The following is a 20885-nucleotide window of genomic DNA, read 5'->3' on the forward strand; positions in this document are numbered from 1 at the left end:
GGTACCGTCAACGTGGAGCAAAGCAGCCTTCCTGTCCTTGCCTTCCCAAAAGGTGGTGTAGCTTCCTTTTGCCCTTCTTAAACAGCACCTACCAGAGCAAGAGCTGCTTTGTGCTGATGGGAGAAGCTGTTTCTGCGTTTACATACGATTTTTGTCTTAGTGCTCAGGCCCTCCTGCCCGTCACCGAAGTTGTAAACCCGCTGGTATCAGCCCCAGCGTCCTCCCAGGCTCCGGCAGGGCCCGGCTTTCGTGTTGCGCGGGGTGCCTTGACGTTGAGGGAGGCCTTCGGGCGTTACCGGAATATGAGTAAATAATAATTTAGGCTGGGGCGTTTGCTGCAACAAAGCCTGTTTATATGGAGGTTGGATGAGCGTTATGGGCGCTAATGTGGTGGATGGGTGTGTGCGCAGATTCACCGGCTAACTTCACCCCACCGGCGTCACCCCTGGTCAAGGTGCTGCGTCTGTTCAGACGCTCTGTAAAACAGCGCTGCCCTGGAGAGCAAGCGGGTGTCTAAATAAAAGCACGTTTCAAGAAAGCAGCGCAGTTTTGGCAGTCCGGAGACGAGCAGGCTTCTCGCAAAGCGTTTTCAGAGCAAATTGTCAGGAGGCTCCAATTTCCGATGCGCTGAGCGGAGCGGGTTGCAGGGAGGAGGGCAGAGCTGCTCCGGGGGAGCGCTGGATAATTTCCATCGCGTCCTTCCCCGGCAGCGTGCTTGCAGGCACCTGTCTACGCTGTCACCACCTACTCCTCGGTAGGCCTGCAAGTGGGGAGGGTGTGCGGTCTAGTGGGTAGAGTAGGTGACTGGGAGTTGAGCGCTACATATTAACCTTGGCTTTTGTGCTAATTAATCGAGAATATGGGTTATATCATTTAAAGCCGGAGAGTTATTTCGGTTTAACAAATGACTCCTGCTCAGCTGGGACTCAACGGGCCGAGCGCGGTTCCCCTCCGGCTGCAAAGTCAATCCCTGCAACTAGCTGCAGCTAAAACGCTGTGCTTTGCTGCAGACCCGCGCGCCGGGGAGCGTGGGTGCCCGGCGGGAGCCCAGCACGGGCGCGCATCCGTCTGTAACGGGAACTGGCTTGAGCAGGTGGCTCCCGTTCGCTCCCGTTTCTGGCGTTTCCGTGCTGTCTGTGGGCTCAAGTGCCCTCTGGAGCTGCCTGTCTTCCTCCGTGGGCTGCAGAGAGCGACCGGGGACGGTAACGCTTCTGCTCTGTGTCCTCGGTTTAGTAATTCAAGCCATGGGGGGGCTAAACGTGGCGGGTGGGGAGCACAAAACCAGAATTAACGAGGTTGTTGCCCCAAGTGGCTAAATCTGAGCAGGTTGGTAAAAGCTTTCGGGGCAGCAGGATGTCAGCGCTGCAAGTAGCAGAGGTGTCAGTAACGCTTCCGGCAGGCTCCCGCGCTCCGGCTCGAAACACGAGCAAAGCGGGGCTGCGACCTGCCGCCGAGCCTGACGACCCGCGTTTCGGCTGCGGGGGGCAGGAGCCTCGGTCCGGCCCGACAGGCCATCGGGGACCATCTTTATTTTGATTTTGTTTGAAACAATAACGCTCGAGTTATTTGAGAGCTCAGCAGCAGAACCAGCTTTTAGCACCAGCGTTTATGAGTGGGCGAGTTGTTTAAAAGGGGGGGAAGAGAAAGAAAAAAAAAAGTCTTTGAAAACGGTCCAAGTGAAGGGTGATAATTTCATCCTGCAAGGGAAGAGCGGTGCGCGCGCCCTGTGTTTGCACCGCGTGTGTGCTCGGCCTCCCCTGAGTGCACGCTCGAGCGTGCACTCGCACCTGCCCAAGTCTGGGGGGAGTTGAAGTTGCAGGTGGTCGTGTCTGCGCAGACTTTTCCCTTGCTCTCATTTGCTCCATCCTGTACCCCGATGCAAACAGCCGCTTTCTGTTTCGGCTCCGAACACCCGATCTCTTGCCTGGGGGGCTCTGGTGCGGCGTTTTCCCTGCTGTCTGTTTGCGTTTTCCCCTCGATGCCAGCTTCAGACGCCCTTTTTTAGAGCTGTCCTAAGTCCACTCAGCTCTTTAGATAGGGGGCACAGTCTCTGCTCTGGCTTGTTCCCCTCCTGCCCCTTTGGGCTGAAGCGTCCCCTTAGCTCTGCCCCTGCAGCAGTGCCGGCGGGGAGGAAGCAGCCGCTGCGGTACAGGTGTTCAGCCAGTGCCACCTGACGCGGCCTCCTGTGCCGGTTGGCGTCAGCCGGCACCGGGGGGCTACGCCGCGGGTGACAGCGGCGCGGCAGCTGTGCCGCGACCCTTTGCCTTCCTTGCCTCGTCTTCCCTCCTCGGTTGCTGCAGTAGGTTTTTACAATTGAAACACGGACTAATTGTCCCGAAGGCGCCGGGACGAAACCGCTGCAGAGTAATTGCAGAGCCTTTACCGGCTCTGTCCTGGTGTCGGGGGCCCCATCGCGCGCGTTTGCAGCCTCCCCGCCGCGGCAGCTCTGCCTGGCTCCCGGCCCCTCGGGGCAGCTTTATCTGAGCGTCCTGGGGTGCAGGGGGGCTGCGGGAGCCCGCCGGGCCGGAAGTCCTGGCCTCGGGCCCCGCGTGGGTTCCCTGCTTCAAAACAACTCTGCGAGTCCTTGAAATAAGTTTTTTTTGGGTAGGGAAAGTCCCAGGCGGTCGCCAAAAGCTGCCCGCGCCCCGGATAAGCGGCCCTCCTGGTTTGGCGGGCGAGGGTGAGCGCGCGGGGCCCGGGGACCCCTTGCACAGGCGCAAAATCCCGTTTCCCAGGCGGAAGGACGAGGCGCAGCTCTCCAGCTGTGGCGGAGCGGTCCCGTCCTTCCCCTGCCGCTTAACACCCCGCTGCAATTAGAAATTCCCCTCCGTTGAGCAGCGGTGCAGTTAAATTAAGAGATGGGTGCGTGAGGTCGAAAACGGCTGGGCCTCTCTGACGTTTGCAGCGGGGCGAAAAAATCACACGTCTAATAACACGAGCAGCCGAGGAGCAGGAGGGCTCTCGGGAGCTAAACACAGCCCTTGGGCGTTTTGGTGCTTTAAATCTGGGCGATGGTATTGTGTCTGCGCGTGCCCGGCGCGTTCCCCGCCGCGGTGCGGGAGCCGGGCGTGCTTGCAGCTGTGGTTTGGCAAAATCGATCCCGATCTATTTTTAAGGTAAAGTGTGTGTGTGGCGGGTAGGAGGCGAGGAGGTGGAAGGGAAGCTAAATATTCGCATAGCTCCGCGGCGCGTTTAAGAGCATCCTCGGGTAAGGCGGGGATCGCGGCGGAGGGCTCGAGGCCAGCCCCTCGCGCCAGGGCGCCGCTTTAAGCTGCATCTCGCGCCCGGCGGGTGTGCGGCGGCGGCGGGGCTCCTGCCTGCGGACGCGTAACAGCCGGGGCTCGGGGCAGAGCTGGCGGCCGGGGTTGGTAAGCAAAGCTCGGCTTTTGTGATGTTTCCCTCCGGGCGGCCGAAAGGAGAAGCTGGCTCCGGGGGAGGAGGAGGAGGAGGAGGTCGGGGCTGGGATGCAGCAGAGATTCGCTCGGCCGGCGCTCGGCTCTTGCCTGCGCACGCCTCCAGGTTCAGCTGGTTTTGGAAGTTTGCAGGTATCTTCAGTGGGAACTTTTTATTATGAAAATTGTTGCAGCGTCGTGGGAAAGAAATGAAAGCGGGGTGCAGAGGTGCTGGGGTGTCGGGTGCTGCCCTGCTGTGCAGCGGGGTGCCGGCGCCTGGGGGTGCGGGGGTGCTGGGGTGTCGGGTGCTGCCCTGCCGCGTGGTGGGGTGCCGGTGTGCGGGAGTGCTGGGGTGTCGGGTGCTGCCCTGCTGCACAGTGGGGTGCCGGGGTGCGGGGGTGCTGGGGCATCGGGCGCTGCCCTGCCGCGCGGCGGGGGGCCGGCGCCCGGGGGTGCGGGGGTGTCGGGTGCTGTCCTGCCGCGTGGCAGGGTGCTGGTGTCTGGGAGCGCTGGGGTGTTGAGCGCTGTCCTGCCACACGGCGGGGTGCCGGCACCCGGGGGTGCTGGGGTGTCGGGCGCTGTCCTGCTGCACGGCGGGGTGCCGGCGCCCAGGGGTGCGGGGACCCTGGGGTGTTGGGCGCTGTCCTGCTGCGGAGCGGGGTGCCGGTGTCTGGGGGTGCGGAGGTGCTGTCCTGCCACACGGCAGGGTGCCGGCACCCGGGGCTGCAGAGGGAGAGGGGGACGAGGTGCGACCCCCTGGCGGGACCCTCCCGTCCCGAACGAGGGGTGGGATTTCTGCAAGGTGTCTGCGATGGAGAGCTCGGCCCCGGAGACGGGCACCCTGGGGTGCCGTCCCAGCCCTTCCCGTGAAGGCTTCACCGCCAGGTTGGTTCCTCGCTGAGACACGGGGAGGAGGAGGAGGAGGAGGAACCAGTTTTGTAGGCGTTCGGGTGCCAAGGAAGCACCCGGCCGGGGGTCGCTACCGGTGCCCGGGCAGCTGCCCTAAGAAGCTGGTGGCTCCCGTCCTCGCCTCGTCCCCGAGCCGGACGGCGTCGGAGCTGGGTCCCCGTGCCGGGGCGCTGGGTCCTGCGCCGAGGGCGGACGCGCCGCCCCGTGCCACCAGCCAGAGCGCGCTGCCGCTGGTTAGGACCCAGCTCCGACGCGGTCCCGCTCGGGCATCTTCCGTCGAGCGACTCTTCTGCCACCGAAAAAGCCCGAGCTCAAACGCCGGGATGGGTTCCCAAGGTTGGTTTGGTTGGTTTTGCCGCGATAAATCTCTTGGTTTTTAGCGAAGAGCTGAGGTGAGTTTTGTGAAACGTTCCCTCCGACCGGCCGTCCCCGGGCGGTGAAGCCGAACCTGCTGCCCGATCCCCCCCTTCTGGTTTCCTCACCCGCAGAAGCGCTTTGCTGCCCGTTTCTTGGCCTGCGAGCAGCCGGGGCCAGCGGGAGCCGCCGGAGGGGCCGGGGCCGCGGCGACGCCGGCGACGGGCGCCCTTCCCGAGGACGGCGGCCAGCACCCCCAGGACGGAGGAAGCCTCCCGAGAGCCGCGGTGGGGAGGGCGACGCGGCCGCCCCGGCCCCGCTTGCGGGGCTGTCACCGCGGCGAGGTTCGGGACTGGCGCGGAAACGGTTGCGGTGGCCTCGGCTGTTCCCGGGATGCAGCTCGGGGACGCGCCGGGGCGGCGTCTCCTCTCTGCAGCAGGAGCCCGGTGGGCAGCGGCGGCCGAGGGCTGCGGTCCTGCCGGGGCGTGCGCTGCCGGCGGCTCCCGGCAGCCCCGGCTCGGCAGGCGTTTTCGCTCTTGCGATTGACCCCGGCTGCTTTTCGCGGTGTTTCCGACACCTCGGCTGTGTTTTACGCGTCCCGGCTGCGACCTGGCGGGTTGAGCCGCCTGCCGATGGCGCCGGGCAAAGGTAGGCGAAAGCCGGGGGGCCGTGCAGCCCCGGAGGGCTGCCGCGGGTGAGCGGGTGCTGCTCGCTTGCAGCGTCTCGGTGCCGACGTCCTCGGCGGGACGCGGGAGGCGAAGCTTTGCCCTGGCAGGGGACGCGATGCCGGCGCTGCGCCTGGCCGGGAGGCTGCGGGCGGCTCCGTCTCTCGCGGGGCCGGGGAGCGGGTCGGCCGGAGCTCTTAGCCGCTGCTCCGGCGTCCTTCCCTCGCCGCGGGCCAGCTGCGGGGCCCCGGCAGGGTGCAGGGGACGGGGTCGCCCCTTGGCCCCCGCGCGGGGCGAAGCTGCTCCTCCGGGCCGGGGCCGCGGGAGGGACGGCGGCTCGCTGCGAACGAGCGGGCTTCCCCCTCCGGCTGGGAGTCGGGGTCGCGCCAGCCGGCGTGCAGAGCGGCGCGGGATGCCCTTCCTCCTGGCCTGGGGTCCTTCTGACCCGCTGTTTCGGCAGCAGGCCAGAAGGCGCCGAGAGGCGGGGGGTTCGCCTCCCCGCCCGGCTCCCGCCTTGCCGGCCCCGCTGCTAATTTTGACGCTGCCCTAAATAGAAGCCGAGTGCATCTCATCTGCTCCGCTTAGCGTACGGGAAAATCGTTTTCCTGCCTTTACTGAAGCCGACTTGTGGCTGTAACCCTGCCCCGAAGGGCTTCGCTGTCCTGCCGGCGCCCCGGGCCGAGAGGGAGGGCTGCCGGCTGCCCCCCGCGCCGGCAGCGCCCGCGGCTCCGTCCCCGACCTCTCTCGCGAGCCGGCGGCGCTGCGCGGTAGCTTTGTGTGGGCAAACCCAGTTTTGTTCGTTTTTGTTTTATTTTTGGCCGATTTCTGCTGCGCTTCCTGCGTTTGGGTGAGCGCGGGCAGCTCGGCGGCTCTTCCAGAGCCTGGCAGGTGCCTCCCGTATCGCTGTCCCGTCTTACAGCCTGCTCTCGGGACGGAGCCGCTGTCGGTGACGGGCTGGCTGCTCCGGGGCCAGGCGCTGCTCTCGGCGCGCAGCCCAGCGCCGTCCCGGAGCCGGGCGCCCCGCGGGGCTTGCGAAGGGCTGCCCCGTGCCAGCCCTTAACGCCGCTCGGCTTAAATATATCGCCGTCTAGCGCAGGGTGCTTATTTGGGGCTCCGGTGCGAGAACCGTATGCCTGAAGGGCTGTAATTTTGCGGCGTTGGCAGCTTGGCGGCGCGCGGGGACGGAGGCAGGGGCGGGAAGCGCTGGCAGCGCGAGGGGCAGAGGTTAAATTTAGCTGGCCAGGAAGAAGGCTGGCGGCTGGCGTGCCCGGGGTCTGCGCTGCGACTCGGCTGGAGCCCTGGTCCCTCGCACTGAGCCCCCCGCCTCGGCCGGCCCGCCGGCTCCGGGGCGAGCTGCAGCGCGCGGGGGCCGGGGGTCTCCGGCGTGCACCAAGTGCCCCCCGCCCCGCTGCGGGGTCCCTGCAGGAGAAGGGTGCCGGGTGGCGCTGGGGTCGGCGCTCCCGGTCGGCGGCGTTTTGCCTCGGGCAGGTTGAAGGGCGGCCGGAGAAAAGCGGGGAGGCTCCTGCGGAGAGGAGCACGGAGGCACCTCCGTAAAGTAGCGCTGCCTCGAGGCAGGAGGGCCGCGTCTTCCGAGGGGCAAAAACGCTCTTGGCACCCGTGCGGGGGCAGCGGGGGGTCCTTGGCGGTCGCTCGCCGGTGCAAGTTAGAGCAGCCTCCCGGCGGCTCTGCCCTATCCCGCGCTGGGGTGGAGCCAGGCTCCGAATCAAATAGCAGTGACCCCCCGGCAGGCTGCGACAAACCACAGGCGCCGCCGGCATCCCGCCCCCCCCCCCCCGGCACGGCACGGACCGGGCCCGAGCCGTCGGACGCGGGGAGTTGTTTGGGGGTGTCTTGACTCTTCTGCGGTTTATTGTCTTTCCAGAAAATCAGCCGGACCCCTTCGGACGAGGAATGCTTCTTTGACCTGCTGAGCAAGTTCCAGAGCAACCGGATGGACGACCAGCGCTGCCCGCTGGAGGAATGCCCAGCGGAGGCTGCCCAGGCGGCCGCCACGCCGCTCCCTGCCCTGGAAGAACGAATATGTAAGCACCGATGCGTTTGAAGTCGCTACTATTACGAGGGGGTGATGCTGCCGCTGCGGCGTTGCCAGCTGTCCCGGTTTCCCTGCGAGCGTCCTCGTGTTTTCCCCAAGCCGCAGCTCCCTGAAACTAATGACTCTGTGGGAATCTCCCAGCGTTATTTAAGAAAGGAAGGTAATATTCTCGTGCTAATGGTTGCCGAGGGAAAGGCTAGAGAACGCGAACTAAGGCTTGGAGAGTAAACTGGCGAGAGAAATGCAAAGTATACGTGGATTTTTTTTTTCATTCTGTGTCTCTTGGAGGTCTTGGCTTCCGAACGCGGAGGTTGGCACCAGGGCTTTGGCCCCTGCCCACGTCCCCGGGCAGAAGGTGCTGATGGCCGTCCTTGGGGGAGCCTGGCAGGAGCCTGTAGACCTGGGGGCAGGTGGAGAGCTGGGCTGGGTTTTCACAGCCTACTTAGTGTCATCGTTTTTTTCACGTAGTGTTACCGCAGAGTAAAAACTTCTGGATTTTGTACAGTTCTTGGCTGCTGTGGTGAAAGGTGCTATATAAAAGCAGAGAGAAGCCAGAAGGATGGATAAACAGTAGGAAGCTCGGAGCACGCCGACAGCTAGCTCGCTCAAAGGAAGGGCAGGCATAAATTGAGGAAGCTGTCTGACAACTAGATCGGATAGGAAAGGCAGCTCAGGACTGTGTTTGCACTTTGGTTTCATGGCTTTTTGTTAATGAAGCCGTGTTGAGGTGCTTTGTTTAAACCGAGTTGGAAAGAAGCTTTAAAACATGCAAGTCCCTCTTGCATGCTGAAGCACCATCCAAAGGGGCTCAAAACCTTTTATTCAAACCGATGACTTTATCGGTTTTCAAAAAAGCATGAAGTGCAGACAAATGAAAAGACCCCTGACATCCCTCTGAAGGCGACTACACGAGCTGCAGAACAAAACCACTCAGCGAGCTCGCTGCCAGCACCAGGGGCTGAAGCAGTGGCCGGAGCAGAACCGCGCTGAAAAGGTCCGGCGGTGTCGCAAGGAACGCAGGCTGGCTGCGAGCGGAGCAGCTTTTCTGCCCTAAAAATAGAGTGGAAACGAGCATCTTTTTTCTTAAAGATATGCATTTCTGATACAGAAGTGTGTTTGGCTTTACCTGCTGTGTAATTTAAGGGACTGATTTTTAAAATACTAAGCTTTCTAAAGAATATACAAGTAGGCCTAAGTTCTGTTTAGCTGTCTTTTGGTCTCTGAGATGTGATTTGGTCCTGGAGGGGTACCGGCTGGCTTCCGGCCTCAAAACGAGCGCTGAGATTGTTACGCATTTCTGCATCTCCGCAAACGGGGGCTCTGGGAAGAGCACGTAGTGTCATGAGACTTGGGGCACGCTCCGCTTAAATGCTGTGCGTTCACTGAGACAGTGCAGCCGATGGGGCTGGTTTTCTTAGGGATTGTTTGGCTGGTCGCTGGCGGAAGCGCGGTGTCTGTTGTTGGGGCAGGCCTCCCTCCCAAGCGGCGGCCCGGAGGAGCCAACAGGCTCCTTCCATTGGCTGCGTGCTGGCCCAGAGACCGTTGCTGCAGGGCTGGGGCTGGCGCGCTTGTCCTGCCGAGGCCCCGGTGTCACTGACGGGCTCTTTGCAAGGCTTTCCTCTGTCCCCGTTGCTGCTTGCCCACCCCATGAGGTCCGCGGCAGGGCCCGGGTGATGCCCACCGAGCAGGCGTGCTGCGGCTCCTCCAGCGCTCGACCCCCGCTCTCGAGAAAAGGCTGTGACAGCAGTGGATGGGCCGTTCCCATCGAGGGTTTATAGAGGCCCGTATAGATAGATATATACATGCATAGTTTCAGGGCTGGAGCCCACCTCGTCGCCAGCCTCCCCCAGCAGGCCGAGCCCAGGCTGGCTCTGCTCCGCGAGAGCTGAGAAGAACCAGGCCCCAGGAGTGTTTTCCTAACGCGTGCTGTGTGACGCACGTCCTGCAGCTCGTGACAGCCAGAGCGCCTGCAGTTCTCACCTCGCACATCCTCTGTTTGAGCTGGCCCCAAAAGGCCAGGGTTTCTGGGGGACTTGGAAAGAACGCGCCGCCTGATGAGCGGCTTAGCCAGGCCCTCGCTTTGCTGATTGCCTGGCCTATAATTACACCCAGCCCTGTGGCTCGCACGAGGTGTCTCTTACCAAGCGCCACAGGAGTGTCCGGGAACTCTGCGTTCACCCGCAACTGCCGGTATCTGCAATTGCCCCCTCCTGGCCTTGCCCAGCCCTGTGCCCTGAGCCAGGTACGGGCTGGCCCTTGCACAGCGGTGTGTCCCTTGGCACTAGGTGGAAACCAAAGTGGAAGTAGCAGCGGAAGCTGCCTGTAGCTGTGTTAGAGAAAACAGTGATTTCTCACTGGCAGCAGTGAATGTCGGGGCAGTGGATCTTCCTAGACAGCCTGGGCTGAGGTGGTGTCTTTGGGTTCTTCTAGAAGCTGGCTGAAGTGCAGAAAACAGCCTGGCAGCAAGCCTGTCTTGGGAGGGCAAAAAGCAGGAGATTTATACATGATGTTTCTGCTCTTTACCCTATTAAGGCACTTACTTTCTCCCTTTGCTGCCCGATGGGTTTGTGGGTACATCAAAGGCTTGCGAGGGAGGATAGTATCAGTGTGTACTGGTGTTTTGACAGCCCAGCCCCATAAAATTGGATGTGTTCGTTCAAAGAGACGCTTGATGGCCCAGAGAACGTGCAGGAGGCAGCATGTGCAGCCCTTGGTGCGCTCCAGCTGGGAACGGGAACTGCAGCTCTGCTGAACCCGAGTGTTCCTGCTTCCCCTAAGGAAGGCAGAGCAGCGTCCTGCTAGGGTTTGGCCAGCTGAGCCAGGAGCTGTGTGCAAGCGAGCTCCTTGCAGCAGTTTCTGCTCGCCGTTTGTGCAGGACAGCCCAGGGGATGCAGCCCAGGGCCCTTGTGGCAGGCGACTGCTGTAGATGAGTGCCTGCAGCCCAGGCAGGCCACAGCACCGGCCTGCAGAAAAGATTACAAGCGGTTGCAAGTTGGGGTGGAGGTTGCAGTGGGTTTTGTTCCCCATAACACTTTGCTGCTTTCATGCTAAGTTCCTCTCTGCTCGCTGGTGTTGCCAGCACTGGGATTGTTTCCTGCTGAGGACCTCTGCCTTCCTCTGCTTGTGGCTCTCACCAGGCGTTGCTGGGCAGGGAGGAGCCCTCCTTCCCCATGCAGGGTAGGAGGAGATGCTCATGGTCACAGAGCAAGCCAGGGTCCCTCCCTGGCTCAGCCCTTGCTGAGCCTGGCTGTGCGGAGAGCTGCTGTCCCTCAGGAGGTGGTGTCCCTCAGGGCTCAGCTGCAGCCCGCTTGGGTGAACAGCATTTTGGCAATGAGGATTCGGGCTTATTGCTGCAAGCAGAGCTGCAGCTCAGGCACGAACAGGCAGAGCTATGAATGCAATGACCCTGGTTTGTTCTCCTCTCCCCGCTCACAGCACAGTCCTCATTAATGGCGTCTCCGCAGACAGAGGAGTTCTTTGATCTCATCGCCAGCTCCCAGAGCAGACGGCTGGATGACCAGCGTGCCAACGTGGGCAACCTGCCGGGCCTCCGGATAACACACAACAACCTGGGGCACCTGCGTGTGGAGGGGGATGCCCAGGAGCCGGGGGATGAGTTCTTCAACATGCTCATGAAGTGTCAGGTACCAGCAGGACTGGGTGGGCTGTGGCGCTTGAGGGGAGGGGGGACACCAGATTCTTCCGCACAGGCAAACCCCATCCCGTGATCCCCCTCTGCCTTGCTAGGAGGGGCCAGAGGGCCACCAGCTCCCCAGCCCCGGACACCCCGATCGATAGTGGTGTTTTCTCTTTTACCCCGCACCCAGGGTTGTGCCTTGGTACCAGTCTACAAGTAGGGAGTGCCCTAGGCTGGTTACTGCTCTTCCCTTTCACTGGTGCCCACGGCTGGGTTGCAGCACTGCTCGTGCCACCTGCCCTGCACCCCACAAACAGGGAATACGTGCCCTGGCCACCTCCCGGGAGCCTACGCGCAGGCTTTCCTTCCACAACAGCACTGTCTTGTCACTACTCACTCTCAGTGCCTATTCTCCCACCATGCAGTCCTCCAGGATAGATGACCAGCGCTGCGCACCACCTGACTCTATCCCCCGTGGCCCCACTATGCCGGATGAAGACTTCTTCAGCCTCATCCAGCGCATCCAGGCCAAACGCATGGATGAGCAGCGGGTAGATTTGGCCTCAGCCCAGGAGGAGGCAGCAGAGGAGCAGCAGAGGCCCAGTTCCAGCTAAGAACTTGGGTTTGGTTTCGGGGGTTTGTTTTGGTTTCATTTTGTTTTTTAGAAAGAAAAAAGCGTAGGCAGTTTCAAACCTGAGCGTTCCTGCTCTACCACAGACTTGTCCCAGGAGCCGCCCTGGGAAGCTGTACCTCCATCATGTTGCACCTGGCTGTTCTGCGGAGGCAGTGTTACAGGAAGGCGCACCAGCTGGGGGATGGTTCTTAAACATGGGTTTTATTTTAGGTTATGTGGCCACTGTAACACTAGGCAAAGCACAAGGGAAAGAGACTTTGGCAGCCCCTTTGCTTGTCACCTAAAAACCCAGGAACTTGTGCTCACGTCAGCCAAAGGAGGAGCCCCGAGTGGGTAGTTAACTCCAGCCTTGACGTCTTTTATGTCCACAACACTTTTAATTTAATGGGGAAAGGGAAGAGCACCTTCTCATTTTGGAGTCCTCCTGTCCTGCCTGCATCATGAGGTGACACAAATTGCTTTGGATCCTTCCCTGGAACATCGTGCTCGACTTTGCTCTTTCTACAGGAGGAAACGAGTCCAGGTCAGAGGCTACACGGTCTCTTTTAAACCCTTATCCCAGCCCCAGCTGCAGTCTTGTCCCCCTGCACAATTAAGTTTGTTCTGGGGTTGCTGAGGACTGAGTGAGAGCCCTGTGCTGTCGCCTCTACTTCCCCAGCCACAGTCCTGTGGAGGGTTGTACCAGGACCTTCTGACCAGGAGCCAGGCTCTCCTGCTCTTAGCCTCTAGTGTTTGGGGCCTTTGGAGACCTCTAGAGAACAGGTGTGCAGCAAAGCCCCTGCTTTAGCATGGAACAAAGTCTGAAAGGTAACTGCCAGCTGCACAGCCCAAACTGCAGGCCCAGGATAGGGGTTCTGCGTCTGGAAAGGAAGGAAGTCTCTGTCTGTTTGCCTAGCACACAAATCACACTTAGGCAACTCATTGCTTCTGCTGCAGCTGCAGTCAGAAGTCTCATGCAGGTTTGGTCCCTGTTGTGCAGGGCACAGCAGGTGAGTGCACCCAAGGCAGGAGCCTGCATTTGGCGTTGACTCGCTTTGGGGGCCAGCAAAATTTTCTGGCCACGGCTTGTCACAAAAGCAAGCAGAATCACCACCCCCCTCCCTTTGTGCCCAACACCGATGGGGAATAATAGCCCTTTCCTCCCCTTGTTTCTCTTGGAAACAGTCCTGTGCTGCTCCCATTCCCTGCGTGCCTTGGGTAGAGCTGCTCTTGGCAAGGCACTCCTATTTTGCCCAATCTGCCTGGCACCGTTTCAGCAAGAAATGGAGCCCCTTGAGAGCCCCAGGATGGGGTGTTAGCTGGGAAGTCAGTTCCACCCTGCACACAGGTGCAAGGGTCTACACTTATTTTCAGTTCTTCTTTTTTTAGAAAAGTGGTAACGGGATGGCCAGAAAGGAGGGGAGCAGGAATCTAACATCAGGAGGTGGAGTATCTTTTTTCTTGGTTTGACCAGAGAGGCTATCTTGGACTTCAGAAACTCCAGCAATGAGTTCTGCCAAAGTAGATATGTTCCTATAGAGAAACAGATTTTGAATAAATCAGCACTTTCTAACTGAAATGTATTTAATGGCAACGTTTCCAACCAGCAGTAAGATTTTTTAGACCAGTGATGCTGCTCATCAGGCATTTAACCTGCCTGCACTGACCATTTGGAGGGGTAGCTGCATTTTACCTGCCACCAGGGAGCACTCACCCGCTACGCTGCTGCATGGATCGCTCAGCAGAGACCCAGCCTCCTTCCTGGGGCATGTCAAAGCTCTGGAGACACTGTGCTGGAGAACTGGATAAGTGGACCTGCCCAGCCACAGCCACGTACGTACCAAGCTAGCTTACATTTCTAAAGGGGAGGAAAACGTTGAAGATGAAGAAGACTTGACCAGCTGCAGGCTTGGGTCTGTGCAGCTCTTGGCCAGGTGGTGAACTGGAATCTGACCGTTAAGCTTTCAGAGGTGTTAATTATTTGCCATATACTTGAATGTATGAGCTTATTTATTTTTTACATGTGCATTTGCTAATGTCATTTTAATGGGGAATTTCCAACCCACAGGTACTTTTTTTTCTAAAAAAAATAATCTGCCAAATGAATTAATATATTAGAAACAAACACAGCTCAGTGGGAAGGGGGGGGGGTTGTGCTTAATAAATATTTGTGTCTAAGCTTCAGTGACAAAAAATTCTTTTCCATTATTTTCTGGCCAACCTGCCTGCTGTGCCAAAAGCAGAAGCAACGCTGGCCCTTTTGAGTGGGAGTGGGAGGGCACAATGCTTTTTTGTGGGAGATAGTACCAATTGCAAAGTGCTAAAAAAGGGTGTATGCACCCACCTACACCTCCCTTTACATTAAGAGTACATATTTCTCTTAGGGAGCAGTCACCATCCCCAGCTCTGCCTGCCTTAAATGCACAGTATCGAGCTTACTGTATTGGCTATGGAGGAAGGCTACAAAGCCCTGAGCATTCCCTGCCTCTGAGCAACAGCCAAAGCCCAGAAGTTACCAGGACAACAGGGCATTAAAAAGCAGCCCTGTAGCCTAGCCCCGGAAAAGACCTGCTTTTCTCAGTGAGCTTTAGCCCTTTTTTAGGAATGTGGCTTTACCTTTCCTTTCAGGACAAAGGGAGTGTTGCCCTGGCTGGGGTTTTCAGCCCAGCCCTCATCTATCTCAGTGCATTCTCGGCACCTGGCCCAAAAGCTGTGTCTTGTTTCCCTGGCTGCAGCTACCAGAGGAAAAGGGCAGCGAGTGCTGTGCAAAGCCCTGGCACGGGCCCTCAGCAAAGATACTCACAAGCCAGTGGGAAGCAGTGCTAGCTCATTCCAGCGCAGCAGGACTGAGCAGCCCGTTCCATTCCTGCTAGAAAGTGGGCCTGAGAGCAGCAGATTCTGGACCCTGAGCCCTGTGAGGACAAAGCCAAGTCACAGCTGGTCCTCCCATGCCTGGCTAACTTGCACTGGCCACTGCCAGTCCCAGTCAAAGATTAACGAAGTGCCATCGGTTCATTCTCATCAGGCAGTCTCACGCTTCTCTGTGCCTGGACGCAAAAAGCTCTGTGCTAGAAGCCTCTGGGTCTGACTTGAGGAGACAACCATGCCCCCAGGTATACAAAGGCTAGAGGTTTGAATTCCTGGGAACACATGAACTCCCTATAAGTGAGGCGGGGGGGTTCTCACCTGCTGCATCTCTGTCTTAGCTGCTGGGGAAGGGAGCACATGTTCTCCAGCAGATGTGTGTCTCTCTCAGCTTTACCATACTTGGAGATACCCAGTGTGAACAAGGTCAAAGGCTACAGCTGGACTCCAGAGCAACTCAGAGCCAGCAACGGTTGCTGCTGTCGTGTAGCCTGAAGTAATAGAGAAAACAGTGCATCAGTTTCCAGCTTTGGTTACACAGGAAATGTGCAGAGAGGCATGCTTTTGGGGAGGCATACAGCCTTTCCCTCTCCCACTCCGCCAAGCCACCTAGTCCAGCAGCGCTTGGTCTCCTGTAGGGAACTGCTCTCCAATGCTGACACCCGCCGGACAGACCTGGGATTGCGGGAGCTGTGCAGCAGTAATGCAGGCAGACTTGCTCTTACCTAGCACTGCTCCACTGCAGGTCACAAAGTGCTACACAGCAGGCTGCCTCCCCTGATGCAGGTTTGGAGGTGAAAAGGAAGTTTGGAAAACAGACAGCAGAAACGTGAGGTACTGCTCTGTCCCGCTCAGATGCACAAATGCCCACTGAGGTAGTTGAGAGGCAGTTCTGATGCTGGGCTTGTTAGGATTTGTGTATTTCTGTCTTGCTCATCTGCCAAGTGATGTCAGGGCTGAGTCTCAGCACTTACCTCATCCCTCCCCAGAGCCTCGTGTGTTACTGCTCCAGCAATCGATCGTCATCTGGCTGGAAAGGCTCTCAGCCTGCAGTAAGGGATCTGCTGGCCCAGAGCATCCAGGCACTGTAAAATGTCAGTTTGGAGTTGGACAGCTTTCCAGGCTCTTCACAGCAATCTCCTGGGACCTGTCCAGGCCAGGACACAGCCATGCACTAAGTTAACTCCTGCAGGGCTTTGGTGTGAGAAGAGGGCCCTGCCTAGCTCCGAGTAGCCCAAACAGGACCTGCCTACAGAGCAGACTGGTACACACAGGGCTTAGAGTCATCCTTTGAACTGGTTGTAGCCTCCTGGAAGGCGTGAGCAACGGAGGGCTCTTTTACCCCCCCCCCCCAACTCACTGCTTACACTGTAGCAGGACCTGGAAGCCCAGAGCCCACCTGTATTAGACACCATGCAAGCAGCATAAATAAGAAATGATTAACTTCCCAACCTCAGTGGTGTTCCCCTCTGCTTGCAGTGATGCTACAGGAAAAGAAACCTACCTGCCCAACCACCACTTCAGTGAGGAAAGCAAATACCTCTGGAGAGGCTCTCTAGTAGTTCCTCAGTGCAGCTAAGCCCTACACAACAGACTGGTGTGGCAGTGCTTAAAAGTGCCGGCTTCTGCATAAGGCAGCAGCAGGCACAGCACCACACTGAGCACACCAACACGTTTGCACACACCAGTAGCAAAAAAAAAACAACAACAACAACAAAAAAAAAACCACCACCAACCAAACGACAACCAACAGCAAGGGCTATGGCAGTAAGCTCCAGCAGAACCACCTCTGCAGCCCACGCTCCCTCGTCGTTGGGGCCTGCGCAAAGGCATCCTCACAGCAAGTCCTGTCCCCCACACCCCAAAGCAGCACCCTGGGCAGGCTCAGCCAACACAGGGCCAGGAGGGAAACTGCCACTGCAGAAAAATTAATTCAGCAGTTACAGAACTAGGGAAGTGAGTCTGTGCACGCATATGTATGCGCACACACATACCACACGCGCACACACACACACGCGCACACACACCACACGTGCACATAGTTCCTAGTACTACAGGGCCCTCCCTCCACAACTGCAACTAACTTTACCAGGCATTACTGCATCACTGCTGACAGTGGGACAGAGGAACATCAGTAACCTCTGCAGCTAACAGGGGCAACCCATCAGGCTGAGTCCCACACCAATTGGATTAACTTTAAAATTTGCAAGCAATACAAGAGAAAGAATTGCTTGAAGTGACAGAAAGCAACAGTCAATGTATTTGCCATTTTTCCAGACAAACCCTCATGGAATAGGATTCCGGAACAGAATCACTACACTAATAGCCACCATGAGATGCTTCTAGGACTGTGCAAAAGGCTTTATATTTGCAGCATATCCCAGGAATGCTGTTTTGCCATCCTTTGTAATTGCCACTGTTCATCTACGCCTCAGGAAAACACCTACCCTTGTTTGCTGCACGGTTAATCACTCACATGTAGTCTGCTCTGCTGCACCAGGCCTTCATGGCACTTTTTCCCCATCTTGACACACCTCCCGGTCAGGTGAAAGGCTTTTCTTCTTCACTCTCCCAAGCCTTTGGCTAAAGCAAGGTCTGGTGAGCTCTTCCTAAAGAAAGTGTACATATCCATCGCCCTTTTAATGACTAGAGAAGCTTGCCTGTGATACAGTGTTTTTTTTTTTGGGGGGGGGGGAGGGGGAGAGGGAATCCTTAAAAGTCAGTACATAATATTTTGTAATGCAATCTATTAAGCAACAAATCCTTCTGTATTATATGCAAATTCCTTCACATACATAAGTACAACCCTCCCTCCTGCCTTCCAGCTGAAAGCCCCAGAGTATTTTCTCAGGAAAAGCAGCAATTTCCTGCACTGTTGTATACTGCAGCCTCAGTGTTTGTTGCTAATGAGTCCCTGAGGGCTACACTCTATAAACAGCCTGTCTGCTGCAGATATTACACAGGCAAGGGTTAGCAGCGAGTTCTCTGCACTCCACACCATACCTTTACCCTGAAGATTTGTCGGCAACTTCAAGCTGAGTCCTGCCTCTTCAGAGCATTGCATTCAGCGGCAGAAGCAGCAGCAACAAGAACAACATGCACTATCATTACCTTACTGCCTGATTCATCACTAGCCAAGTATTATGTGCCTGGTAAACACCTACATTTTTCATTTATGAAGTTGTTATTTTTTTTTCTTCTAGCTAATTTTAACATGCAGCAGTAGCATTAATAAGCACCTCAATATCTGTCTCTAAGACAACTTTCTAGATGCTCTACTTATCTCCAATGTGCTTTACAAATATTAATTTTTGCCTTCACGCCTGTCCTCCCCCACACCAATAAGGAAGTTGCATAACCCCAACGCCACAGTCTCTCTCCCTGCGTCATAGCCCAAACTGGAATTCCCAACTGTGTGGGTTCAACCCCCCCCCCCCCCAGACTGGTACAGGACACGTTATGGCTGCAACCAACCCACAAATATAGATTTTTTTTTTTTTTTTCAACCCTGTGATACTAGGGGCACAGAACCTTAACTCTGGAAGAGGCCAAGGCAAAGAAAAAAAGCAGCACATAAGTGACTGCGGAAAGAGCTAGTCATCTGAAGTCCGGATCTTCATGCAGGGACGTTTCGGCTTTGCCAACTCACATGCATACACTCAGGGCCCATCTCCTCAGCTTGTACCCATCACCCCTTCTGCTCAGCTGCTCTGCCACCTGATATGCTGCCCCGAGCAGTGCTTTCAGCTGCTGCAATACAACACCTACACAAGATCAGAAAAGGCTGCTAAAACCTCCATTTAGAGCTGCACCTCCCTAGGCCAAAACACACTGACAAAGAATTACTGGTTCTATTCTCAAAAGAGAACAATGCAGGATTGCTCGCACTGTTTACCCGCTCAGGCTAGCTTTGAAGTCAACAAAACAAGTAACAGGGACAATATCCACAAGCCATCGCTTAAAAAAAAACATTACCTTGTGCAAAGGCAAAACTATGCAGGACAAAAGCACAAAATAAGATAGAAGACCAATACCTCCCTGCGTTTATTTTAAATACAGACAACAGAAATCAGGAAAGCAATGTTAGTCTCTCCCTGCCATAAGCAGAGCGACACAAATGCGGTTCATGAGGTCGGTCCCTTGCTGCCAGTCTCTGGGGGGGCTTGCCCACCTTCTCCCTCCGTAGGATGATTTTGTGACTTGGTATCTGCAGTGCTTTCCAGAAGCAGTTCCAGGGCTTCCTCACCAACCACACGTCTCACCTTCTCCCCTTTCGCTGCCAGGATTTCCTCGACATTCCTTAACAGCAATTTGAAAATCAACCGTGACACCTCAGCAAAGGATGGATATAAGACTCAAGTGTAGGCTCTTTCATGCTTTGCTCTCAGTATTAACAACATGCAGCAAATCAGCACATAAGCATTACCACAGTATTTCTCCATAAGGTGTTTTGGAAGCAGATAAAACTATGCAAACCCTCCGGGAATATTTTCATCTACTAGGATCACTAACCTAGCAATTACAGCTAAGCAAAAAAAAAATTAAAGGTATCTAAGGGAGTTGGAAATCATTGAAATCATAGATATCAATAGCATTTGGGTCCACATGTTTGAAACAGTCAGCCAGGGAAAACTAGCAGTGTTTTAATAAGGCCTAAGGGAGAACAAAAGAACACTACACAAAGCGATTCATCTGCCAACATGAACAATGACGTCTGTGTATCTACAGCTTCCAGTTCTGCTTTGAACCATATATTTAGGCCCTCGGTAATGAATAATGTTCAATTTATAGCAGTCTGCACAGCTCAGTTTGTGCACTTCAAGAAACTGGATGAAACAGAGAATTATACCGAACAAAAAGTTTGTTTTTAATCTAAACCACATTTTAAAAGCATAAAAGGAACAGTATATCAGCTCAGGAGGATGTGGTTACATCGCGACAGCCTTTTCCCTTGTTAAATAAGTGATACTGTTGCTTACACACCTACCTTTTTCCTTCCAGATCTGAAAACCATCCTAAATTATCTGCTATGACGTGGTGATTCTTGCAACCAGGGCACTTCACTATTACTACCCCTTTATGGTAGGCTAACTTGGAAATTGTTCTTGCTGATCGGGTCTGGCAGACCTACAAAAGCAAACAAACTAGATTTTATGACCAAGATGATCACAGCTGCTGGATCTTTTGAAAGAGACAAAAATATTTTATTTGCTTTATTAAAAGATCTTTTGTCCCCTTTTGCAAGACAGCTTGATCACGTTGTGATGATTTGTAGCTTCGTACTCAGGAACATGCTACAGATGCATTTCCAGCTTTGGTCTACAGAAAAAGATGCAGCCTCACAACATGTTCACCTGAGGCTCTCCGATTTACCCCTTGTTTCTTTGTGAAAAGCAGCTTTGAAACGTTTTCATAGCTTTACATGATGATGACGGTAACACAAAACTGCAAGATGAAATGAGCTATTGATGCTTTGGGCAGTTCGGGTGCCATTGACCTGCACAGCTGGAATATTAAACCTCAGAAGTTCGACCTGCATCTTCATCTACTCAGCGTTTATCCTCAAAGCTTTAACTTACTGCACTGAGAAATTATCATCGTTTCGAGTGAGAAATATAACTTCAAATTTAAAAAAAAAAACAAACAGAGCCCCGCTGATCAAAAGCTACTACTGCACAAAGGCAGCTAGTGGGCTGCTTAAGTTAAACACATTCCCCCCCACCACCACCACCACACACACTTAAAGGAAGGAAACGGGAAACGCTTTCAGCAGAAACCAGCCTTTCCCGTGCCCATTGCCACAGAGGCGGCGCCGCTGGCGTCATGCGCCGGAGGGGACTTTCCTCTTGGGAAAGAGCCGTTTCCTCGGTGCCCACGGCGCCAGGCTCGGGCCCGCCGCCGCCGCCCCGCGGCTCCCTCACAGCGGCCGCGGCTCCCTCACAGCGGCGCCCCCTCACAGCGCGCGCGCGCCGCTCCCTCACAGCGGCCCCTCACAGCGCGCGCGCGCCGCCCCCTCACGCGGGGCCCGCCCGCCGCCGCGCACCTTGCAGGTGTAGACCAGCTGGTAGTGCGTAGCCTCCAGCCGCCCCGCAGGGCCCGGCGCGGCGGCGCTGCACACCCCGCGGCGCGGCGGCCCCCCGAGCGGCGGAACCGCAACCCGAGGCCGCGGCGGGGCCGGCGGGAGGCCGCGGCGGCGGGCGGCGGCGCGCAGCAGGGCCCGGGCCGCTTCCCGCGCCGCGCGCTGCATGGCTCCGGCGCTGAGGCGGCGGCGGCCATGTCGGGTGAGGGCAGGCACTGCCCTCCGTCGCCACAGCCCCGCCCCCCCGCCATGTTGTTAGCTCGCCTTCGCGTCTCTTCGCGCCTCTTCGCGCCTGCCCTGAGGGGGCCGCGGGGCAAA

The 20885-nt window shown here is 56.9% G+C and overlaps 2 protein-coding genes across 12 annotated transcripts in view; one reads left to right on the plus strand and one right to left on the minus strand.

Moving 5' to 3' along the window:
- GPSM1 (G protein signaling modulator 1) overlaps nt 1-12720 on the plus strand; it is a 92635-nt gene extending 79915 nt beyond the window's left edge. For all 9 annotated transcript variants that reach the window (XM_009665713.2, XM_068914468.1, XM_068914464.1 and 6 more), the window contains 3 exons: nt 7203-7362; nt 10809-11017; nt 11436-12720. In XM_009665713.2, the coding sequence (XP_009664008.2) occupies nt 7203-7362; nt 10809-11017; nt 11436-11624 (558 nt within the window). In that variant the 3' untranslated portion in view covers nt 11625-12720. The remainder of the gene's footprint in view (nt 1-7202; nt 7363-10808; nt 11018-11435) is intronic.
- Nucleotides 12721-13024: 304 nt separating this feature from the next.
- DNLZ (DNL-type zinc finger) lies at nt 13025-20864 on the minus strand. Of its 3 annotated transcripts, XM_068914478.1 has the most exons (6): nt 20532-20864; nt 19476-19615; nt 18660-18787; nt 16965-17097; nt 15214-15295; nt 13025-14979 (listed from the first exon to the last, which is right to left on the minus strand). In XM_068914478.1, exons 1-4 carry the CDS (start codon nt 20733-20735, stop codon nt 17072-17074), a joined length of 498 nt encoding a protein of 165 aa, XP_068770579.1. In that variant the 5' UTR covers nt 20736-20864; the 3' UTR covers nt 13025-14979; nt 15214-15295; nt 16965-17071. The 3 variants fall into 3 exon arrangements, with proteins under 3 accessions (XP_068770579.1, XP_068770578.1, XP_068770577.1); XM_068914477.1 differs by having other exon boundaries at nt 15214-17097; XM_068914476.1 differs by lacking the exons at nt 13025-14979; nt 15214-15295; nt 16965-17097 and having other exon boundaries at nt 18509-18787.
- Between the last annotated feature and the right edge of the window lie 21 nt (nt 20865-20885).

This window comes from Struthio camelus, chromosome 20, assembly GCF_040807025.1.
Source record: "Struthio camelus isolate bStrCam1 chromosome 20, bStrCam1.hap1, whole genome shotgun sequence".
Lineage (NCBI taxonomy): Eukaryota > Metazoa > Chordata > Aves > Struthioniformes > Struthionidae > Struthio > Struthio camelus.